Source organism: Musca autumnalis, unplaced genomic scaffold (genome assembly GCF_047663935.1).
Source record: "Musca autumnalis isolate F117 unplaced genomic scaffold, ASM4766393v1 scaffold_3, whole genome shotgun sequence".
In the NCBI taxonomy this organism is placed as follows: domain Eukaryota; kingdom Metazoa; phylum Arthropoda; class Insecta; order Diptera; family Muscidae; genus Musca; species Musca autumnalis.
Window position 1 is genome coordinate 130,992,439 of NW_027411866.1, and position 23,093 is coordinate 131,015,531.

Consider the following 23,093-nt stretch of genomic DNA (forward strand, 5'->3'; position numbering starts at 1 on the left):
TGGATTTGTTAAAGAATATTTTGGAAGCACTATGGCAGCAACAAACTTGGATTTTTTAAAGAATGTTTTGGAAGGACTATCACAACAACAAACGTGAATTTTTTAAAAAAATATTTTGGAAAGACTATGACAGCAACAAACTTGGATTTTTTAAAGAATATTTTGGAAGGACTTTCACAACAACAAACGTGGATTTGTTAAAGAATATTTTGGAAGGACTATCACAGCAACAAACGTGGATTTGTTAAAGAATATTTTGGAAGGACTATCACAGCAGTAAACGTGGATTTTTAAAGACTATTTTAGAAGGTCTTTCACAGCAATAAACGTGGATTTTTAAAAGAATATTTTAGAAGGTGTTAAGAAAATATTAGAAGGTCTATCACAGCAATAAACGTGGATTTTTAAAAGAATATTTTAGAAGGTGTTAAGAAAATATTAGAAGGTCTATCACAGCAAGAAAACGTGGATTTCTTTTCAGAATTTTTTGGAAGGACTATGACAGCCACAAACGTGGATTTTTAAAGAATATTTTGGAAGGACTATCACAGCAACAAACGTGAATTTTTTAAAAAATATTTTGCAAGGGCTATCTCATCAATAAACGTGGATTTTTTTAAATAATATTTTAGAGGATCATCACAGCAATAAACATGGATTTTTAAGGAATATTTTAGAGGGTCTATCACAGCAATAAACATGGATTTTTAAGGAATATTTTAGAGGGTCTATCACAGCAAAAAAATGTAGAATTTTTAATGAATATTTTTAAGGTTTAGAAAACGTTTTAGATGGCCTATCTCAGCAATAAAACTGGACATTTAAAAATATTTTAGGGGGTCTATCACAGCAATAAACCTGGATTTTTAAGAATATTTTAGAGGGTCTATCACAGCAATAAACACGGCTTTTTAAATAATATTTTAGAGGACCATAAATGTGGATTTTTTTTAGAGAATATTTTGGAAGGATTATCACAGCAACAAACGTGGATTTTTTTAAAAATATTTTGGAAGAACTATCACAGAAATAAACGTGGATTTTTTTTAAAATATTTTGGAAGAACTATCACAGCAATAAACGTGGATTTTTTTTTTAAATATTTTGGAAGAACTATCACAGCAATAAACGTGGATTTTTTAATTTTTTTTCACTGAAGACAGAAGGAGGCACCCTGTAGCAGCTCTCAGGGCGGCATTCTGACGGGTTTGAATATTTGATAATCGCTTTGAAATTATATTCGCGGAACACATCAGGGTCCAACGCTTTGGATGATTTAGCGATCCCAATGGCATTTGCGTAACGTCGCAAACGTGACTGAGGTCCTATCTTCCTTCTTTCCAGGGTTCAAGAGTAACTTATCGCTTGCCCACAAATCACTTATTACGGCTCCAATGTTCCAACATTTCAGATGATTTAGTCACTTGTTCCGCTTATGCCTACCCAACAATCTGTTAATAAATATAACCACGAAGTGCTATATTACATATATGTACCTATTAATATGTATAAATAAAAGTCAAAGTTAATTTAATTAAACATTATATTTCATCGCAAATATACAGTGTTGAACATAGTATAATGGAACTTGTTTCTAAAAAAACTGTTTTTTATGTTTGTTGTAATAAAACTGATATAAAATAATTACAAAAAAAGATGGTTTTTATGATAGTAATTCATGTGAGGTTTCTAAAAAATAATTCATGAATAAAAAATAATTGAATGTATAATAAATGAATTGTATAACAGAAATAATCATAAGTCATACATTTTTACAGTATAAAAATAATGTTTAATATTTTTGAGGTTAGGTATAAATTCATTGTTGTAATTACATAAATACATAGCTTCTGCGTATTAAAGCTCTTGAAATTCTTCTAAAAACGTGTTTTCTTTAAGAAAAAAATAATAATACACAATAATAAAATAATTATATAAATCGAATAAATACATTAAATATTCTTCAGCCTTTTTTGTTGTGTTTATTTTTGTTGCGTCGATTCTTGCGACAAACGTAAATATTTTCCCCAATTGTAAATGTTTGTGAGGCCAAAAACTGTCCCTCATTTGGGATAACTTTAGTAGCAATGAATTTTTGTTTTTGTGGTTTTGCTGGTGGTGGTTCTTCTAGGCGGCTCATTTCAAAAGTCTTTGTTATATTATCAATTGCAGTGAGTGTTGTATCGCATTTCGAAAAGTTTATTTTGTTAGATATTGCAATATCTTTGAAGGCATCTTTCTCCTGATGATTATCATTGTTATTAATGCCATTCAAATGTATAGGGTCCATTGCCATAACTGCTGGCCGTAAATTCCAACTCATTTCTATATCAACTTCTGGTATTGCTGGATCTCCTGTTAATAATTCCACATTTATGATCATATCATTTAGATTTGGCGGTGATTTCTGTGAGATCATTTCTATTCCACCATAATAAATTGAATTGGCCTTCACGCCAATTGATTCATCCAGGAAGAGTATGGTTTGCATCCAATTTGTACCGGCCGACCAGGGATCCTTATGGAATGGAAATTGGATATTAAATGGAACAAATTTGTTACACATGAGGCCTTAAAAGAGGGTTTCTATGGACAAAAGACCTTGTAAAGACAGAATACCTTTAAAAAGTCTTCTAAAGAAGGAAGACCCTTTCAAATTCTTCTAATGACAGAAGACCTTTTTAAGGTTTTCCAAAGACAGACGATCTTCTACAGGTCTTCTAAAGGCAGAATAACTTCTATAGGCCTTTTAAACACAGAAGACCTTCTAAAGGCAGAAGACCCTCCAAAGACAGAAGTCCTTCTAAAGACAGAGCGCCTTCTAAATGTCTTCTAAAGATAGAAGACATTCTAAAGACAGAAGACCTACTATAGGTCTTCTAAGGAAGAAGACCTTTTAAAACCCTTTGACAGATGGCCTTTTAAAGGTCTTCTGAAGAGGACAGAAAGCATTTCTAAAGACAGAAGGCCTTCTTAAGTTCTTCTACAGACAGAATACATTCTAAAGGCCTTCTATAGACAGAAGACCTTTTAAAGTTCTTCTAAAGACAGAAGATCTTCTAAAGTCATTTTAATGTTCTTCTAAGGACAGAAGACCTTCTAAAGGTCTTCTAAGGACAGAAGACCTTCTAAAGGTCTTCTAAAGTCAGAAGTCATTCAAAATATCTTCTAAAGGGAGAATACCTCTTAGTGGTCTTCTTAAGACAGAATCCCTTCTAAAAGTCCTTGACAAATGGCCTTTTAAATGTCTTTCATAGACAAAAGACGTTCTTCTAAAGACATAAGACCTTCTAAAGGTCTTCTTAAGATAGTAGAGAGAAGTCAATCTAAAGGCCTTCTAAATACAGAAGTCATAAAGGCCCCCACTCATTTATCAGTCTGTGCCGTCAGTCCGATGAACCCTTTCTGTATGTGTGACTGACAAGTGTGTAGCACGAACCATCAGTCAAGTCTAAAAATCTTGAATTTCTCCTCCAAAAATGAATGAATTCTACGTTTTTTGTGTTCCAACACCAACATCATTTTCTGTTTTTCAAAATTATTTATTGACAATTTGAAAATAAACACAATTCACCCAGACTGATGGGGGTTCATTTTGAAATCAAAACTATTTTGATTTTCTTCAGTCTTGAAATCAAAACTATTTTGATTTTCTTCAGTCTTGAAAAACTCACACATACATCCTCAAATTTTCGAAAATTTACACATACTACCATAAATGCTGGCAGTCAGACTGACTAATGAGTGGGGGCCTTTTGATTTTCATCAGTCTTCCCCCCATACCATTGCTATCGCAAACGATTCGTTTTCGAATGTTCTTCGATAGTTTTGCGGATATTTTGTTCGAAAACGACACACGAGAACGAATTGAAAACGATTCATTCGTCGCTCAGTTTGTGGCAGGAAAACCTTCGAATTCGAACATCGTTAATAATATCATTAGCGAATGAAAGATGATAGTTTTTACGATAGTGGCGAAAAATATTTTTTGTGGAGTTTCTTGATGTTTCTGTTATGTACCTTTTCCGTTTTTATTTCTTTATGTTTGCGACTCGATATGTAACTGTTGATAAACATTGTTGTCTTGTGTTTGGCAACCTACCCATATGTTGTCTTTATCAACACTTATTGTCTATATTATACCTAGCATTTATATCGAAATTATTTGAAAAAAGCAAATGGGAATTTTTTACAAACAATATAATTTTTTTTTTTTTTTTTTGAAACAAAACAAATTTTCAAAGTAAAAAATGTTTCTCGAAACAATTTTTCTTGTAAAGAAAAAACATTCGCCAAATGTTCGAAAACGATATCGTTTTTAAACTTTTGACGAACAAAAGAACAACGTGCTTGTGTACACCCGAAAAACATTTGCCAATTCTTCGAATGTGATATCGTTTTCGAAAGTTGTGCCGAACATTCGAATAATATCCGCATCTGGTATGGGGGGTTGGAAAACTCACACATACATTCTCAAAAATTTCAAAAATTTACACATACTACCATAAATGCTGGCAGTCAGACCAACTAATGAGTGGGGGCCTTAAAGGTCTTCTAAATACACAAGACCTAAAGATGTGTATTACAGTTTTCTTATAAGTTTTAAAGTATAGTATACCAAATTTGATCAAAAATATCCTCCTTACCGTACTAAAGCCAAGTGGTGTATGTGACTTTGTAAAATAAACATGAAAATATAAAGCAAAAGCATCCATATGTCCCGATCGCTGTATCGGTAGCATATATTTACTTCGAAATTTCAAATCATCCTTTGTGGCGGTATATAAATCCAATGACTTGATAGGACACTGTTTACTAAGAATCTGCTCGGGTTGTACCAGTTGATAACGTGGCTCTTTCAATGCAACATTCCTGAGGCAACGCATATTAAATCCATAAACACCATTCCACCATTCAATATTTTCATTTTTATGCTTTTGATCTTCCACTGCAATCATAAATAACTTGGCCTGATCGGGAAATATTAAACCATTTGATTTCTTTAGCCATTTGTCACGAGCATAAATAACTGCATCACAAGTCGCTTGAAACAGTAAAGCATAACCCATCCAATCACATAGAATTATATCAACTTCTTTGACGGGTAGATTAACTTCTTCTATATTACCCTTTATAACTTCTATAATGTCCTCATACCCATTTGCTGCAACAATTTGTCTTGTATAATAAATAACATTGGAACGATCAATGGCATAGACTTTTGCAGCTCCCGCCTTCGCGGCGAATAATGAAAATATACCCACTCCACAACTGAGATGAAGTACCGTTTTGTTCTTGAACAAATGTTGATTGTATAGAATGGCCTCCTTGAACTTTTGTATTCGAATACCATCTTTCAATTGTTGATGTATCATTTCTACATGTGCTCCAACATCAAATTGAAAATCTTTAGAAGTCATCATATCAACAGGACTTTTGGCGTTTGTTTTTGTTGTCGACGAGGCCGTGTCATGACCAGAATCATTAGCATCATCTGCAGGATCATGTTGTTTTTCCAAATGTTTCTTTGTTTTCTTTTTGCATAGATTTGCTGTTCTATTTTGCGGCTTCTTTTGTTTCGAAAAGTTTGTTGAACTCATTGCGAAAGTTTTTTGTAAACTATAAGCGAAAAAAATTGTAATTTTAATTGCGAAAGTTTTTTGTAAACTTTGAGAATCAATGCATGAAGAGGGAATTTTTGAAACTTGCAAAATGCAAACCTAATTATGATTTCTTGTTCTTTTTTTTCGCCAAAAGAAAAACAAATGTCTAATTGGTTTGCCAAACCTAAATGAAAGCGTTTGTCAGCACTCGTATAACATCAGTTTAAAGCGCCGTATACATAATAGCACGTTTATATATAACCGGATTTAACAAACCCATTGGGTTTCAAATGTCAATTCCATTGCTTATATTTCAAATAAATCCTCATAAAGAAGGTTAACCCTGCAAAAGTCTATAATATAAACATGGCCTAAGACCAAAACTTAAAACTCGACGCCTGACGTGTGCGTACAAAAATACAAAAACAAAATACATGTATTTGTTTTTGTTTTCAATTTGAAATACATGTATTTTGTTTTTGTATTTTTGTACGCACACGTCAGGCGTCGAGTTTTAAGTTTTGGTCTAAAGCTGGGTACACATTGTCAGTTTTGAATGACAGCTTTGTTGTTGCTTGCTAGTGTGGCCGTTCATTTTTGTCATTCATCATGCAACCACAAAATATTTTGTGGTTGCTGGACGGTTGGACAGTTATCGATAATTGCAAAAAATCGTCATTCAAAACTGACAATTGGTCTGTTCCTTTACTTTTAAAAATGGTAACAGTGGCAGAAAATGGCAAAAGTGGTAAACTGCTATCATATAAATTGTGTGCTATTAAAAGTAAGGGAACACTTTACAGGTTAAAAATTGTAAGAAATGGTAACCTCAGGCACGTAAAGGAACAGAGCAAATGTGTACTGTACTTAATGTTGGGAATATCGATGGTTTGCCAGCTCTAATCAGCCAAGCTGATGTACTGCGAGCTAGAGCTGGCAATTATTTGAGCAACCTAGTTCTAAATTGGCTCGGCTGTCTTTATTCTTTTTCTTGTGACTGCTATGCCTAAATACGACCGTATTCCCAGGGCGTGTGTGGTGAAAAAAGTAGAACACATGTACTCTTATGAGAACTACCGAAATACGTCGAGCGTATACTTTTTGTAAGTTGAACATTTTCAACTTTGACAGAACGTACGATATGTTATTGTATGTATGTATGTGTGTGTTTTGTATTTTGAAAAGAAAAGCCCAACAAAACATGAAATACAATTTATTGCAAAGGAAAAATGTTTGTTTTACGAATGAAAACATTTAATAAAGTTTCAGTCGCGGTTTTTGTGTTTTAAATGGGTTTTCGGATTCAACGTATTTAGGTAATACGGACGCTCAGAGAGCGTTGTTGTGGTAGGTAGGTGAATATTTTTTGTACGTCACGACTTAAATTAGGTATAGCTGTGAAGAAGGCAAATTTATATAAGGTATATGCATGAATTACAACAACTAACAAATTTACAAAAACAACTTTTTGTTATTGAAAATATTGAATAATAGGGTCGTTTCTAAAATTTTTAGGAAAAACATAAACATATTTTGAAAATCCTTTAAAATAGTACAAATTTGAATTAAAATGTAATTAAAAAGCATCAAGAACTGTCGTAGGACATTGTTATTACACGTTTACGATGAAAAGAAGTACTTTATGGTAGCAAATTTCGAAGTTTCAAATTTCATGAGTAGACCCTATTACATTTTGAAAACTAAATTTACAAAATATTAAGAATACAGCTGATTGTCACTTCTACCTTATATAAATATACCTTGCTTGTGAGGATTTATTTGACATATAACTAATGGAATTGACATTTAATAAACCCACCCGTTGTATATAAACGTACTATAATGCCAAGTTATAGTACGTTTATATATAACCGGATTTAAAAAACCCACTGGGTTTTAAATGTCAATTCCATTGCTTATATTTCAAATAAATCCTCAAAAAGAAGGTTAACCCTGCAAAAGGCTATAATATAAACATGGCCTTAAATTTACGCTCCAAAATCCACTGGATTTCTCAAAATCCTAGAATACAAGGCATATATGCATGAATTACAACATCTAACAAATTTACAAATACAACATAGTTGTTATTGAAAATTAATTGTCAAATTGTCCAAAAATTTTCTCACGAAAAACATAAATACATTTTGAAAATCCTCTAAAATAGACAAATTTGAATCAAAATGTAAATATAATACTATGTTTACATTTACGAAATCCACTCGATTTCAACTGTCAATTCCATTGCTCAAACGTCAAATGAAATCCAATCGATTTCCGATGAGTTTTCATTTGACGTATACGCAAAGGAATTGACAGCTGAAATCGAGTGGATTTTGTAAATGTAAACATAGTATAAGGGCAAAACCTATAACTTCGCGTGTTGCGTGAGCAAAATGTGAAAATGAAGGTCAAAACGGAATTGTAAAATTGCAGCAACTGTTGCGTATGTGTGAACCAATGAGTTTTCTCATGATTCATAAGTTTTCTCATGGTTTACACAAACGCAACAGTTGCTGCAATTTTTCAAATCCGTTTTGACCTTAATTTTCACCTTCTGCAGGGGTAGAAAAAAAAGTAGCAAAAGTAGCAAAATTACAGCAACTGTTGCGTATGTGTGAACCATGAGTTTGTTGATTTCAAGCCATGGTAGAACAAAACAGGTAAAGTAAATACTACAATAAATACAACTCAACAACAACCACATAGAAAATTCAGGTATGTGATGAATTTCGAATCGATTTGGTATGAAAACGATTTGTCCAAAACGAGTGAATTGTATTTAGATGTGATGGGAACCGCATCGAATTTCAATTACACGTTGTTCCAATTTCATTAAATTCCCACATACAAAAAACGGACTAGTGATCCCGAATCTCCAGCTGAAGGCGACATAAAAGACTTTTTGTTGTGGCGTAGGCAAAAGCCGAACAAAAATTTAATGGAAAATAAAATAAATGTGTGTTCTTATTTAAATTGGCCTATATGAGGGCTTATGCTATGTTTACATTTACGAAATCCACTCGATTTCAACTGTCAATTCCTTTGCTTATACGTCAAATGAAAACTCATTTGAAATCGATTGGATTTCATTTGACGTTTGAGCTATGGAATTGACATTTGAAATCGAGTGGATTTCGTAAATGTAAACATAGTATTAGTGAGGAAATGTTTGTGCTATTAGACCGTGTTTAGACATTCAAACTGGAAAGAAAATTTTTCTTCTCAATTTCTTTTAAAATTTCCTTGTTGTTTAGACACGGAAATCATGTTTGTGTCAATTTTATAATTTTTCTTATTCTTCTTCACACTCATTTTCTCATTGCGCCGTTCAAAAACAAAGCCAAGGCAAAACGAAACAAAACAGAATTTGCCAGTACAGAGGTGTGTGTACCCCCTCTTATTCCTCTCTATTCCCTCGCCCATAAACTCAATTTTCTTTCCCATCAACTTTCCCTGTATAAACAGGGACTTACATTATGAGAACTACAAACAGCGCATAACAACATATTCAGCCTTATTACGGTTGGCGTAGTCGTATCCAAAATTGCAAATTGACGTATCGTAACGTCTAATTGGTATTATGTATGTCGTACACGACATTTTCGCAACGACTAATTGGTATTATTATTACGAATGTAACTGATAGGTTTAAGTTAGTTTAGTTTAATTTCCGTTAATTTAAAAATTTGAATTGTAACGTAAAGTTTTTATTACGCAGTTACTTTATTTGAGCAACGGCAGCTACCATGTAGAACTCTCTTCATCATTCTAGTCGTTACATTACCTTTTGTTAATGTTCTTTTGTTTGTTTTGTTTTGCAACAATAATGTAATTATCGTTTAGTTCCTACTTCTTGCATTTCGTGTAGTTGTTTGTTGTTGTAGTTACGTCATTACTGTGCTTGTATGTATGTGAGTATGGATGTTCGCTTAGACCGCCATCAGACCATCTGCTTTTTCACATGTATGAATCAGCTGGTCTGTATATTAGTACACCCAAAGTGACAACATACATACGAAAAAGCAGATGGTCTGATGGCCGCCTTAGTGCGAATGTGAGTCTGTGTGTTCGCTGCGCAGATTCGAGTTGTTGCCATATTTCTAGATATTTCTAGACCAAGGAGATTTTGGGTGTAAATAGAGTTACGAATGGCAACATGGAGTAGTTGTGTTTTAAGCGTTGAACGGAACAGATCGGTTAAATAAGAGCTGCGTGCTAACTAGAGACTTGCTGTGTGCTTTGTAATTAAAGTCGGTTCAGAATAAGTGTAATAAAGTAAATAAAGCATTGTAGAAACGTAATCTAAAACGAACCCTGTTTTATTTGGTACAAATCGTATCGGGGAATAAAACAACGTCTACACGGAGATTAGTTAAATCTAATTCCGTAACAATTGGCGTCAGGAAGTGAGATTACGATCATCCTACAATGAAGTTTAAGGATCTACGAGTGGAAGACTTGAAGAAGGAGCTAAGTAAGTTGGAGTTGTGTTCTACTGGCAACAAGGCCGAACTACAAAAACGCTTGTTGGAAGAGTTCGAGCGCCGTGGAATGAACATCGACGCATATGAGTTCGACAGTAAGGAGGAAGTCGAGTTATCGGCAAAGGGCGAATCCTCCGTTGAGGAAGTTTCATCGGTAGCTGCCAGTGGAGACGATTTGAAATCAATGCTGGCTATGATGATGCTGGAAATTAAGAAAATAGAAGGTAGCTCCATGGAAATGAATAAGAAAAATGAAGAAACTTCCAGACTTATGATGGAGAAATTAGATGCTAAAATGGAAGAAAATTCCAGAAAGAGCGAAGAAAATTCCAGAAAATTAGAGGAAAAGTTGGAGGAGAATTCTAGAAAAATTAACGAGAAACTCGAGAACATCACGATGGTGATTGAAAAGAGAGTAGAAAACGTGGAGGTACAAATGAAAGAGTTGGATAAAAAGATTTTGTCTGTTGACGAGAAAGTTCTGGCCCATGATGAGAAATTTGTGAACCTTGAGAAGAAAATGTCGGAACTGGAAATCAAAGGCGGCCCAGTGAGAGCTATCCATAACGCGTTAAAAATTAAGCCTCCAGTGTTCGACGGCTCTACCTCTTTCAATGTGTTCAAATTACAGTTCGAGACAGTGGCTGCTAGAGATTCTTGGAACGACAACGACAAGGCGGTATCACTCCTGATGGCATTGAAGGGTGATGCTGCTGACGTATTACAGAGTATTCCCGCCGCTTCTAGAAACAACTATGGAGATATAATGGCTGCTCTTGAACGTAAGTACGGTAGTGAACACAAGCAAGAGATCTACCGAATGGAACTGAGGGGAAGAGTCCAGAAGCCAAATGAGACTTTACAAGACTTTGCGGCTGATATAGAGCGGTTGGCGCAGTTGGCATATCCAGGAGAGACACATCCATTGGTGGACCGCATAAAGATTGAGACATTTGCAAGTGGTATTCGTGATCCAGAGATAAAATTTGCGACGTATGCGGCACCGATAGGAACATTTGCAGAAACCGTGTCATTTGCCCTGGCCCAAGAAACCGCGAGGATGCTGGTGAAACGTAAAGCCTACAACGTGAGGAGGCTGCAAGTTGAGGACAACAATTCCCAGACCGTTGTCGATCCGCTAAAGGATGCACTAATGCGTGTGAAACGAGGGGCTGGTAAAACGAGAAAGACTTGCTACAACTGTCGTAAAGCTGGACACATTGCACGAGAATGCATATTGCAACGACCAAGGCTCAGATCCACCTCACCGCCTTCAAAAAGCAACGACCAACCGGTGGCCAAGACTCTGCAAAGAGAGACATCAGGAGAATCAGATACAGCAAGTTCTGCTAATCACGAGGCGCCGCTGGCAGAGGATGAAAACGATGGTCCCACAATTTCTATAGCCATAGTCCAGCAGAAGAATCACAACTTGACGGTTAAAGGCTTCGTCAATGGTGTATGGCGTACCTTGACATTGGACACCGGTGCAACAAAGTCCATTATTAGACCGGATTTGGTAAAAGGGAAGGTATTGCCGTTAAATGGAGTTAAATTGCGGACGGCCACAGGCGAGACTACAACGGTGCATGGAAAGGCCTACCAAAGGCTGAGCATGGGTAGAAAATCTGTAAATTTCGATTTTATAGTGGCCGATATTGTGGACGAAGTTATACTTGGCGTGGACTTCATGATTGCCTTCGACATCAACCTGGACATAAAGCACCGTGTGATGACTTGGTCCAATGTGGAAATACCGATAAATGTGGGCTACAACGAGAAAAGCAAGCATCGCCAAAGTGCAGAATCCGACGAGATCGCTGTAGATGTCCGTACGCTGAAGGTGGAAGCCGCTGACAATTGGCCCGTAGGAAAGTGGAAAAATCTCGCGACGAGGAGAAAAAAAAGAAGATGTACGTCGAGGAAAGGTCTATCGAAAAGCGGCCGTACAACAAGGAAGGGCAAGTCCGAGGAAGACCAGGTGGCACTTAGGAAGGTGACCACGAAGAAAGAAGGTATAGCATCGCGATTCCTGGAGAGAAAGCAACGTCGTCCAGAAGAGCAAGAGTCCAAAGCTGACGCAGTAGAGGGTACATCTAAATCAGTTGCCACCACTACAGAACGAGAACGGCATCTAGTCAAGAGGAACAGGCTTAAGCGGGAGGCAGTGTTACCAATGCCCATACCACCGAGAGGGAACTGTGCCTATTCGGGACGAACAGGCTTAAGCGGGAGGCAATGTTACGAATGTAACTGATAGGTTTAAGTTAGTTTAGTTTAATTTCCGTTAATTTAAAAATTTGAATTGTAACGTAAAGTTTTTATTACGCAGTTACTTTATTTGAGCAACGGCAGCTACCATGTAGAACTCTCTTCATCATTCTAGTCGTTAAATTACCTTTTGTTAATGTTCTTTTGTTTGTTTTGTTTTGCAACAATAATGTAATTATCGTTTAGTTCCTACTTCTTGCATTTCGTGTAGTTGTTTGTTGTTGTAGTTACGTCATTACTGTGCTTGTATGTATGTGAGTATGGATGTTCGCTTAGTGCGAATGTGAGTCTGTGTGTTCGCTGCGCAGATTCGAGTTGTTGCCATATTTCTAGATATTTCTAGACCAAGGAGATTTTGGGTATAAATAGAGTTACGAATGGCAACATGGAGTAGTTGTGTTTTAAGCGTTGAACGGAACAGATCGGTTAAATAAGAGCTGCGTGCTAACTAGAGACTTGCTGTGTGCTTTGTAATTAAAGTCGGTTCAGAATAAGTGTAATAAAGTAAATAAAGCATTGTAGAAACGTAATCTAAAACGAACCCTGTTTTATTTGGTACAAATCGTATCGGGGAATAAAACAACGTCTACACGGAGATTAGTTAAATCTAATTCCGTAACATTATGTATGTCGTATACGAGATATTACAACTCTGTATGCCATTCTTTTAAAATTTTGCTACCACGAGAGGCGTTTTATTACGAGAAACGATGTGAAATTAGTCGTTAGAGATTTTGTTGACGACAACAGACAAATTTCTTAAAACATTAATAAAAACGAACAAATAAAATGGATTTAAACAAAAGGTATGTGTCTATATAACAAAAAGATTAAAAATTCGTATAAATTTTATAATATTGCACATGTTTTAGAACAAAAGTCACCACAAAAAAGCAGTTTGACACAATGGTCCAGATTTTGCAGAACAATACAAATTTGGCCAGAGGTTACAGCAATGGAATAAAAAAAATTAGCGTGAAGGAAGAGTGGAATAAAATTAGTACGAAACTCAACATTTTAGGATCACCAGTACGAACAGATGAGGGTTGGATGAATGTCTGGGCTGACTACAAATTCAAGTTAAGGAAGAAGTTAGTTCACAATAAGGCGGAATGTCGTGCTACAGGTGGAGGATCCTTCAAGCAGTACATACTAACAGACACGGAAGAAGCAGCATCAAGCTTGTTACAATTGGATACAATTGTAAACGCGGGCAATCAGTCAATTGGAATCCAGCAGAGAAACAACCACTGAGGAAGAAATGTTTGAAGCATGTATAATCCATGAAGATTTAGAAAACCACGATCCCTGCACAGTAAGCAGGTCTCATGCAAAAGAGCCGCAGGTCGTAGTGAATCAGGATCCCCGCACAATAACCCCTGTAAGCATAGGTATCACTCATGGAAATGAGCAACAGGTCCAAGTGAACCAGGATCCCTGCACACTAGTGACAAATACCCCTCACAGAAATGGATTTCAGAAACAGCAACTGAGTATCAGTCATGGAAAATATGTTTGATTCTCGTCGTAACTGTTTTCGTCTTACGTTTAAATCGTTCGGAGTATATTCATCCTCATCGTCAGATATAAAATAACCCACACTTAACATTTTTATGGTTTATTAATAAATAATTGTTTTTTTATTTTAACTGACTCTATTTTTTGTTTTCTTTTTTATAACAGGGTGGCGTGTAATAGTCGAAAATGTTAATAATCTTCAACACCCTGTATTTTTGCAATCTATTACAAAACAGACGTAGTCGAAAATTTTACATAATACCAAAAATTATTGACTACGACAACGCCTACGACTACGTCTACGACACTTGAACGCCTACGACAACGCCAACCGTAATAAGGGTGATTAAGCGGCTGTCTTCACCAATTTGTAGAAAACACAGATGTTAAAAGTAGATTTTTTGTTCTGTGCTTTTTTATCAAAATATCAAATATTTTGTTAACAAAATATTCCAAAAATAAGGAAAATAAATGTTAATTTATCTTTTTATTCCCGTTCTTACATTTCAAACTTTTTCTCATAAAAAATCTATCCAAATTTATTACATCGTTTTTCAATCGACCACAAAAATATGACCGTTTTCAAAACGAGAAAAATAAACGATTATCGAATTGCATCACACGTCTTTTGAGCAATTTTTCAATAGAACTAAATGGAATATGAAACCGATATCGAAAACAATTCTATTGCTAAGTTTACATTTACGAAATCCACTCGATTTCAACTGTCAATTCCATAGCCCAAACGTCAAATGGAATCTCATCTGGATTTCATTTGACGTTTATCCTATGGATTTGACAGTTGAAAACGAGTGGATTTCGTAAATGTAAACTTAGCATATGTCGGAAAATGTACATGCATCACACCTACAGTCGTTTTTGACTCGTTTTGAGCTCAAAATCGATTTTCATCACATACCGGATTGTTTTTGTTTTGGAACGTTATGTCATGTTCACACGAGCGTTTCAATTACGTTGTTCGCCTGTCGAACAACGTACACGAATTAACCCGTTTCCACGACACCATTCGTAATTAACAGAAACATAAACAACATTTCCTTCATTTTTGTTTCCTTGTTTTCACGAAAATTTGAACCGAAAACACATAAAATATACATTAAATGAATAGGAAAAGCAATAGACTTTCCTTCAAATATATCTTCTATATTTAACTAGACACAATTCATTCATTTTTTCCATAAATTCTGAATAATTTTGTATTTTCAATATACTTTTCTATTTTCAAAATTAAAGAGAGAGAGAGAGACATGTCAAAACAATGTTTGTGTATACAGACTTTCAGATATTTGTTTCCTTTTTGTTTCCGATTTTTTACGCGTTTTTGAACTAATGGACAAGAAATGTGTGTGGAATTAAGAAGGAAACACAACCATCTTCCTTCTGCATCTGTACAAAATGTTTAATTTATTAATTTTCATTCATTTTTTTCCTTTTTTCTAAAAATTTTTGTGTTTTCAACAAATTTTTCAATTTTGAATTTAGACATGTCATAATTAATTTATTTCGATAAATGCTCTCATTTGTTAGAGATGGGACATATTTTATCGTTGTTCGAAGAGTATTTCTACTTGAACAACGTAGAAAAATCGTCGTTCGTTCTCAGAATTTTGTATGGGGAATCACATAATTTGTTCGTATTTGAGGGTCGAACAACGAATAGAGAACGAACGACGTACCGTGGAAACGGCATATTAGTGTCATCGGAAAAGGCTCAAATAATGTAAACAAAATACAAAATGTCAAGATATATTTTGAACTTTCAAAAAAACTACTATTTCAAATATTGCTTGGCATGTACATTAGAAATGAATAACGACCCGTTTATTTTACATTTCTAATGCCTCAAAACCTTCGACATTTCAGACAAATTGTCTGCAATAAGTATAGATCACAAGAACTATAATGAACGGTTGGCGGATATGATACAGTTACGAATGAAAATGATAGGTTTAAGTTAGTCCTGGGCCACGCTACAGTAATTTCACTGAAATTTTGAGGAAGTTGAGTTTAAGCATTAAGCTCGGATAAAATTATAATTTTTTCTATATAGCCGGCCTTCTGCCGGGGATTTAAGACTTTCTGCTATGGATAGGAGCCAATCTAGGGAACGGGAACAACATTTTCTTTTAAATTAAAAATTTTCTCTAAGTAGACGACATTTAACAAGGGAATTTTCGGAACTTCGGAGGCCCATATCTCGGGAAGTATGGATTTCCGTTATAAATGTTATATATATATTTGTGATCAGGGTGACGAGACCTACCTGCGACAAAAATTTGGTCCCGATCCGAGCTTAATGAAAACATTCAACTTATGCCAATTTTGATATGAAATTATGCTTCTCTAGATCGACGTCCATAGTAGAGTAAAATCATAAAATTGCTGTAGTGGGGAATTCGATTTAAGAACACCTAATTTCATGACATTTTTTAATGTAATTCACGCTAGTGTGGACCGGGACTTATAGGCCGTTTATATATAACAAGGTTAACCCAGTGGGTCTGGGTTTCAAATGTCATTTCCATTGTATATACTTCAAATAAATCCTCATAAAGAAGGTTAACCCTGCAAAAAACTATAATATAAACGCCGTATTAATTTAGTTTAATTTCCGTTAATTTAAAAATTTGAATTGTAACGTAAAGTTTTATTATTATTGTTTATCCATAATCATGTAATTATCGTTTAGTTTGCTACTTCTTTATTTCTTGCATTTGTTTGTTGTTGTAATTACGTCATTAGTATGTTTGTCCACTTGTATTTATCTTTCCGCATGTATGTGAGTATGGTTGTTCGCTTAGTTCGAATGTGCGTCTGTGTGTTCGCTGCACAGATTCGAGGTGTTGCCAGATGTTCTGGATAATTCTAGACCAAGGAGATTTTGGGAATAAATACATGTTGGAACGTCAAAATTGAGTTAGTTTTGTTTTAAGCGTTGAACTGAACATATCGGTTAAAGAAGAACTGCGTGCTAACTAGAGACAAGCTGTGTGCTTAGTAATAAAGGTCGGTTCCGAATAAGTTAATAAAGTAAATAAAGCATTGTAGAAACGTAATCTAAACGAACCCTGTTTTATTTGGTGTAAATCGTACTAGGGAATAAAACAACGTCTACACGGAGATTAGTTAAATCTAATTCTGTAACAATACATTTTATAGAACTGAATGAGTATTACACCCAGTCAATATGGCATCTGTTGGTTCAGGGAGAAAAACACCACGCATGTTGGTATATATTGTTTTAAAAAGGAACAATGGTTAAGAAATATTAGCCGGTTTTCGCGAAATGTGGTACATACTTATATTAAAATGTGATACACGTGCAATTGTTTGTCTCCACAAAGAAAGTCAGCGTTCAATCACATTTCGATGGTATTTATATAGTAAATATTATATTATCGGGCACGAAATTTTGGGTATCGTAATATTTTGTCCAAACTTAGATCAAGTTCGACGATAGGCCACACCGATACCTCCTTCCATTACCTCCCCCACAAAAGCTTAACAATTTTCGTCAAAATGCACACGATAACTCTGGCAGGGAGCAACCGATTGGGTCTAAACTTCGTAACATTCCTTCCAGAGTATATCGGAACCTTCCACACAATTTTAATATTTGTTGCACTAGTGCTGTTTAGAGCCATTTCTCGGATCTTTATGAAACTCAAAACATAAATATATATATATATATATATATATATATATATATATATATATATATATATATATATATATTAGTTCAGAGGTAGTGTAATACTTCACTATCGGGCATGTTCTGGAATTCACCGTGTATCCATTTCACATCACACATGCACTTCACCTGTGAAAGCAATTGATGTTCTGTATTTCACGTGAAAAGAGCTTTTATATTTCACGAAAGAACTTTGGAAAGCTTTATTAGAGCTTTCAAACTTTATCAATAATAGCTCTGTTCCTTTACGTGCAAGAATCTTCAAGTTTTACCACTTTTTACTCGAAAAGCGTTCCTTTACTTCAGACACCATACAATTCATATGAAAGCAGTTTACAACTTTTGCTACTTTTGCCGGTTTTACCACTTTCGAAAGTAAAGGAACAGACCAAATAATGAGAAAAATATCAGTCTGTGTTGGCGCATCAACGAATACACATGCGTGTGTGTGTATGAACGCTTTGTTCTTTTGATTGTTTACAAAGCAGACGAAAACAAAGAAACGAACTTCTACAAGAGCGCGTACATGTTGAATTTGGTACTTTAGGAAAAAATACATTTTTAAGTCATATTTTGTCAAGAAAATTACATATATATTTTTTTAAATGCTAATAGAAAACACATTTGATTTTAGTCCTATGCAGTTTTTTGTAGAAAATTTCAATTAGTTTCTTTAAAAAATAAGGATTCACTCAGCTCTCGCCATCAAAATTACAGTGTGAAGAATACACCCCAACTAGGCAGAACAGCTTTAGGTGTGTTCGATACACGTGAGGTGCAGAGGTGAATGCCAGAACATGCCTATGTCTCCAATGAAAAACACGAACGTTTGTGGTATTCTGCAATTTCTCAGGATTATTGCAACAAAACATATATTTATTATTTAAACATGGATTTTATGATGTTAAATGTCAAAAATTATTGCAACGTTGAAAAAATCCAACAAGATAACGTAATTCACTGCCAATAACACAATTTAAATAAAGAAGGATCACCAATCCAAGTCTGTAACGATAATGAAGTATATGTAAATATTTGCGAGAAGGGAATATAAAAAGGATATAATTACATATGTTAATACCATTTTTGGCAGTTTTTCTAAGCCATGGCTTCCAAGATTCAGCTTACGAATAATGTTTTCAGGAGCATCTTCTTGGGAGTTATCATTGTTGTCCATAGTATCGTATCCAAAATCTCAAAATTCTTAATGTTACATGACATCAGAATTCAGAGGATCCATTCTTTTTCATCATTCAATTCTTTATTTAAACCTTCAATAAACATTTGTTCCTGATAAACCATTTCAACGGCGATAGTCTTTCCCCATCCATGTTTAGAATTAATCCATTAGTCGATGGTCAGACTAGCACGATTTCAACATGGCGACGTCAAGTTTATAGACGAGGGGTATGAAGTAGTGAAACCCATGTACATGGTTTTCTGTGTATGTTGTGTTGCCTCTTCTTATTATTCGTTGGACGTTTTTTTTCTTTCATTTTTATTTTCTCAAGCAAACGTTAACAACAAAACAAGCATAGAAGATTTAATAAAAACATTTATTTAATGAAATAGTGAACATTTAACTATTAATATTAATTTAATTATTAATGTTATTTATTTTGTGTTGTTTTTAGTTTATTTATGTTTTTTTTTGTTTTTGTTGGTATGAGAAACACAACAAACGCGAATGGTAAAATAAAGAGGACACGCAAAAATCTTAAATTTCACGTTAACGTGTGTGGACACTAACGAAACTTGAAAAGAAACTTTAACGAAATTGGTTTCAAGAAACCTTGCTAGTCTGACCATCGACTTATGTTACCATGCTTATGTTTGGTTTACATTCGGCGTCTTTTCGTGATTTCGAAGGCGTTTCGTGATTTCGCGCGGAATCATGCAAAATTTATCATGATTTCGCATACAAAAATGAAATCATCTTATTTCGTGATTTCAGCGAAATCAACATCGAAATCACAGTACACATGATATACAACCTTGCTTTTGCCTAAAAAAGTACCAAAAGTTGCAACACTTTTCACGTATCACAATAAACAAGGTAGATGTGCGAATTGCTAAAACAACAAATTTTAGTATCAAAATTTGTAAACAACGTCAAAAATATTAAAAAACTTTCTTACAATGCTATTTTTTTAATGGTAATTTTAGAAAATGGATCTAATTGTAAAATAATGTCTCCCCTATACAAATTTCCTAAAAATACGGAAACGCGAAATGACGGAAATTGCAAAAACTCCAGCAAAAATGTCAAAATCACGTATCAGCTATAATATTAGATACCAATGAACATATGAACATGCTTGCTGCTAGTTTCTGATAGGCCAAAATTGTATGGCAGAAAACAGGAGAAGAGGGTGTTATTCGGCGCTATTTTTGTTTAAAGAGAAGTGCATGTCTTGCTAGATTTCGGAATACGGGAACTCATTTTTAGTACTAAACGGGACAACTACTGCATGTACTAATATTTTGTAGGTCTGAGCACAACTTTTATCTATCAAAATTTATTATTATGATGTCTCAACTATAAAATCATTATTTATTTTTTTATTTTTTGGTACTATACACAATTGATATGATATATAGATAATTTTACGATAATTTTCTAAATAAAGTTGTAAAGTTCTGTATTGTCGAATATTTTTGATCTTTAATTCAATTTACAACAACTTGTCTTGAAAATTCATGTTCAATCAGCTGCGCATATGCATCTACCTTGATCATTGTCATATGTTTGAAATCAACAAAAAATAAGTGTAAACACCGGGGTGTATTTCAGGATTTCGTGAAATCCAATGGATTTTGGAGCGCAAGTGTAAACTTGGCATTAGGGATAGTTTACACTATATGTAAATGGCATATGACATAAAATTTTCCATCATTATATAGTCGCTAATATGTGCAATATCGGGGATTTTCCTTACGCCATTTACTTTGTGCGTCCACACCAGCAAATTTGTAATAAATTACGTCACCACATTGCCTGCGTGGCTAGATATGGAATGTTTTTATTTCGTGTCATATGACATTGATAGATAGTGTAAACTACCTCTTATACTATGTTTACATTTACGAAATCCACTCGATTTCAACTGTCAATTCCTTTGTGTATACGTCAAATGAAAACTCATCTGAAATCGAGTGGATTTCATTTGACGTTTGGGCAATGGAATTGACAGTTGAAATCGAGTGGATTTCGTAAATGTAAACATAGTATTACGTTCACCAAAACAATGAATTTGCATATTGTGTGAAATCAGCTGGTCTTAACGCTTCACCTTATGCATTGTACCATGGATTTTCCCTTTAAAAAGTCCCATATGTGTAGAAGGTCCCTTTAAGTGGCCTTCAAGCCTTAAAAATAGAATACACCTTTAATAGTACTTTTATATAACCGGATTTAACAAACCCACTGGGTTTCAAATGTCAATTCCTTTGAGTTTACGTCAAATAAATCCCCATTAAGAAGGTTAACACTGCAAAATGCTATAATATAAACATGGCCTAACCCTACGTTTACAAAAGACAGGACAGTTGACTTCAGGTATTGATTGTCAAAAACCCAAAACTTGCCTCTGTGACGTAGTCGTCCAGACAACTGCAAAAACAGTTGTAAAATTATGAATGAAAATCATAGATTTTTTTTGTTTTCCGTTCACATATTTTGTTTTTGTACCAATTCTTTTGTTTTCAACACATTTAAATTATCATCTCACTTCTTTTTCACAAAAATGTCAAAAATTTGTTAACCCTACTGTCTGTGAAAAAATTATGGACAGCTGGGAGACAGCCGACAAATGTTTGTATGTATTAGTAAATCAGAGTTGTATTTGCAGACAGTCTGTCTTCTGTAAACGCCAAGTAACCCTGCGTTTACAAATGACAGGACAGTTGACTTCATGTATTGATTGTCAAAATCTCACAACTTGCCTGTGTGACGTAGGCGTCCAGACAACTGCAAAAACAGTTGTAAAATTTTGAATGAAAATCATCGATTTATTTTTGTTTTCCGTTCTCATATTTTGTTTTTGTTCATGCTCTTTTGTTTTCAACACATTTCAATAATTATCTCACTTATTTTTACAAAAATGCCAAAAAATTGTCTTCCTTACTGTCTGTGAAAAAATGATGGACAGCTGAGAGACAAACGACAAATGTATGTATGTGTTGGTAAATCAGAGTTGTATTTGAAGACAAACTGTCTGGTGTAAACGCCTAGTAAAAGTCTTTTAGAAAAAACACACCAGTAGTGGGATTCTCTAGGGCATTTTTTGGTTACCAACAAAAATCGGTCAAATTAAAACGCAAAATTATGAATGAAAAGTTCAAATAAAAGTTGACATCGCTGTTGCTATCGGTAGAACTTTGCGACTACTTTCTATTGATGGCTAACTTACCGAATGATATCGTTAATTACCGAAATTATACGCATTTTAATTTTAACGATTTTTGTCGACAACCCAAAAATGCGTTAGAGAATCCCACTACAGTAGTGCGATTCTGTAACTCCTTAACGACAGAATTAACGACGAATGTCGGTAGTTAACGATCATTTTCGGTAAATGCTATTCTGTAACCAATTTTAACGATTTTTGTCGGTAAATTTTGTCGTTAATTACCGAAAATTATTGTTGAGTTAACAACCAAAAAAAAAGTAGTTGTTAAGTCTTAACGACAGTACATTATTGCAATATTTTGTTGATTTCTGTTAACAACGGCGTTTTTTATGAACATATGTTAAGTTAATAAGGACGGTACACAAGGTAAATTCCGCCTTATTGAGAAAAATCGTCATAACATGGTTCCGCTTCGCCACTGTTGTGATTTTGCCAGCGCCGATTTTATTGAAGCTGCATAAAGATCACCAAGGAGAAAGTTGTAGATCTTTTCATTCCCTTGGACGATATTTGTGTAGCATCAATTAAATCGGCGCTGGTGAAGGCGCAAGTGTGGCGAAGCTGCCCCATGCTACCCTACATATGAAGGCTGCGCTTTCTTTGTTTATTTACTAAAGTGTTTTTCCATTTAGCTAATTCAAAAAAAAAAAAAAAAAAAAAAACTCAAGTGTGGTACTGTTATGTAAGACCATTGGCATAGGTCCTTTGGCCCTTATTGATTTAAGCTCAAAATCAGTAACAACCAAATTGTTAAAAATGGATTATAAAATCGGATTTCCGAACTTTTCCCGTATTGAGGCCAGAATTGTATAGTATTCCTATAATCTACTTCTTTCTGTGGTAATCTTATTGATTTAAGCTCAAAATCAGTAACAATCAAATTGTTAAAAATGGATTATAAAATCGGATTTCCGAACTTTTCTTACCCACGGCTATGAGAGATTCTATTTAAAGAAATAATTGAATATGTGAATATATAATCTCAAATGACGGTAACCTGTATCAACGAAAATACAACAGCGGATTTTATGACATTTATAATTGTTAAATCACACACACATATTTCTGCATAGAAATGCAATTCACTGTC

The 23,093-nt window shown here is 34.5% G+C and overlaps 1 protein-coding gene across 1 annotated transcript; it reads right to left on the bottom strand.

Annotated features, from left to right (window-relative positions):
- Window positions 1-1,525: 1,525 nt before the first annotated feature.
- LOC141400079 (protein arginine N-methyltransferase 1-B-like) lies at window positions 1,526-5,830 on the bottom strand. Its single transcript, XM_073979493.1, has 2 exons — window positions 4,647-5,830; window positions 1,526-2,518 (listed from the first exon to the last, which is right to left on the bottom strand). The coding sequence occupies exons 1-2, from the start codon at window positions 5,598-5,600 to the stop codon at window positions 1,964-1,966; spliced, it is 1,509 nt and encodes a 502-aa protein (XP_073835594.1). The 5' UTR covers window positions 5,601-5,830; the 3' UTR covers window positions 1,526-1,963.
- Window positions 5,831-23,093: the final 17,263 nt, after the last annotated feature.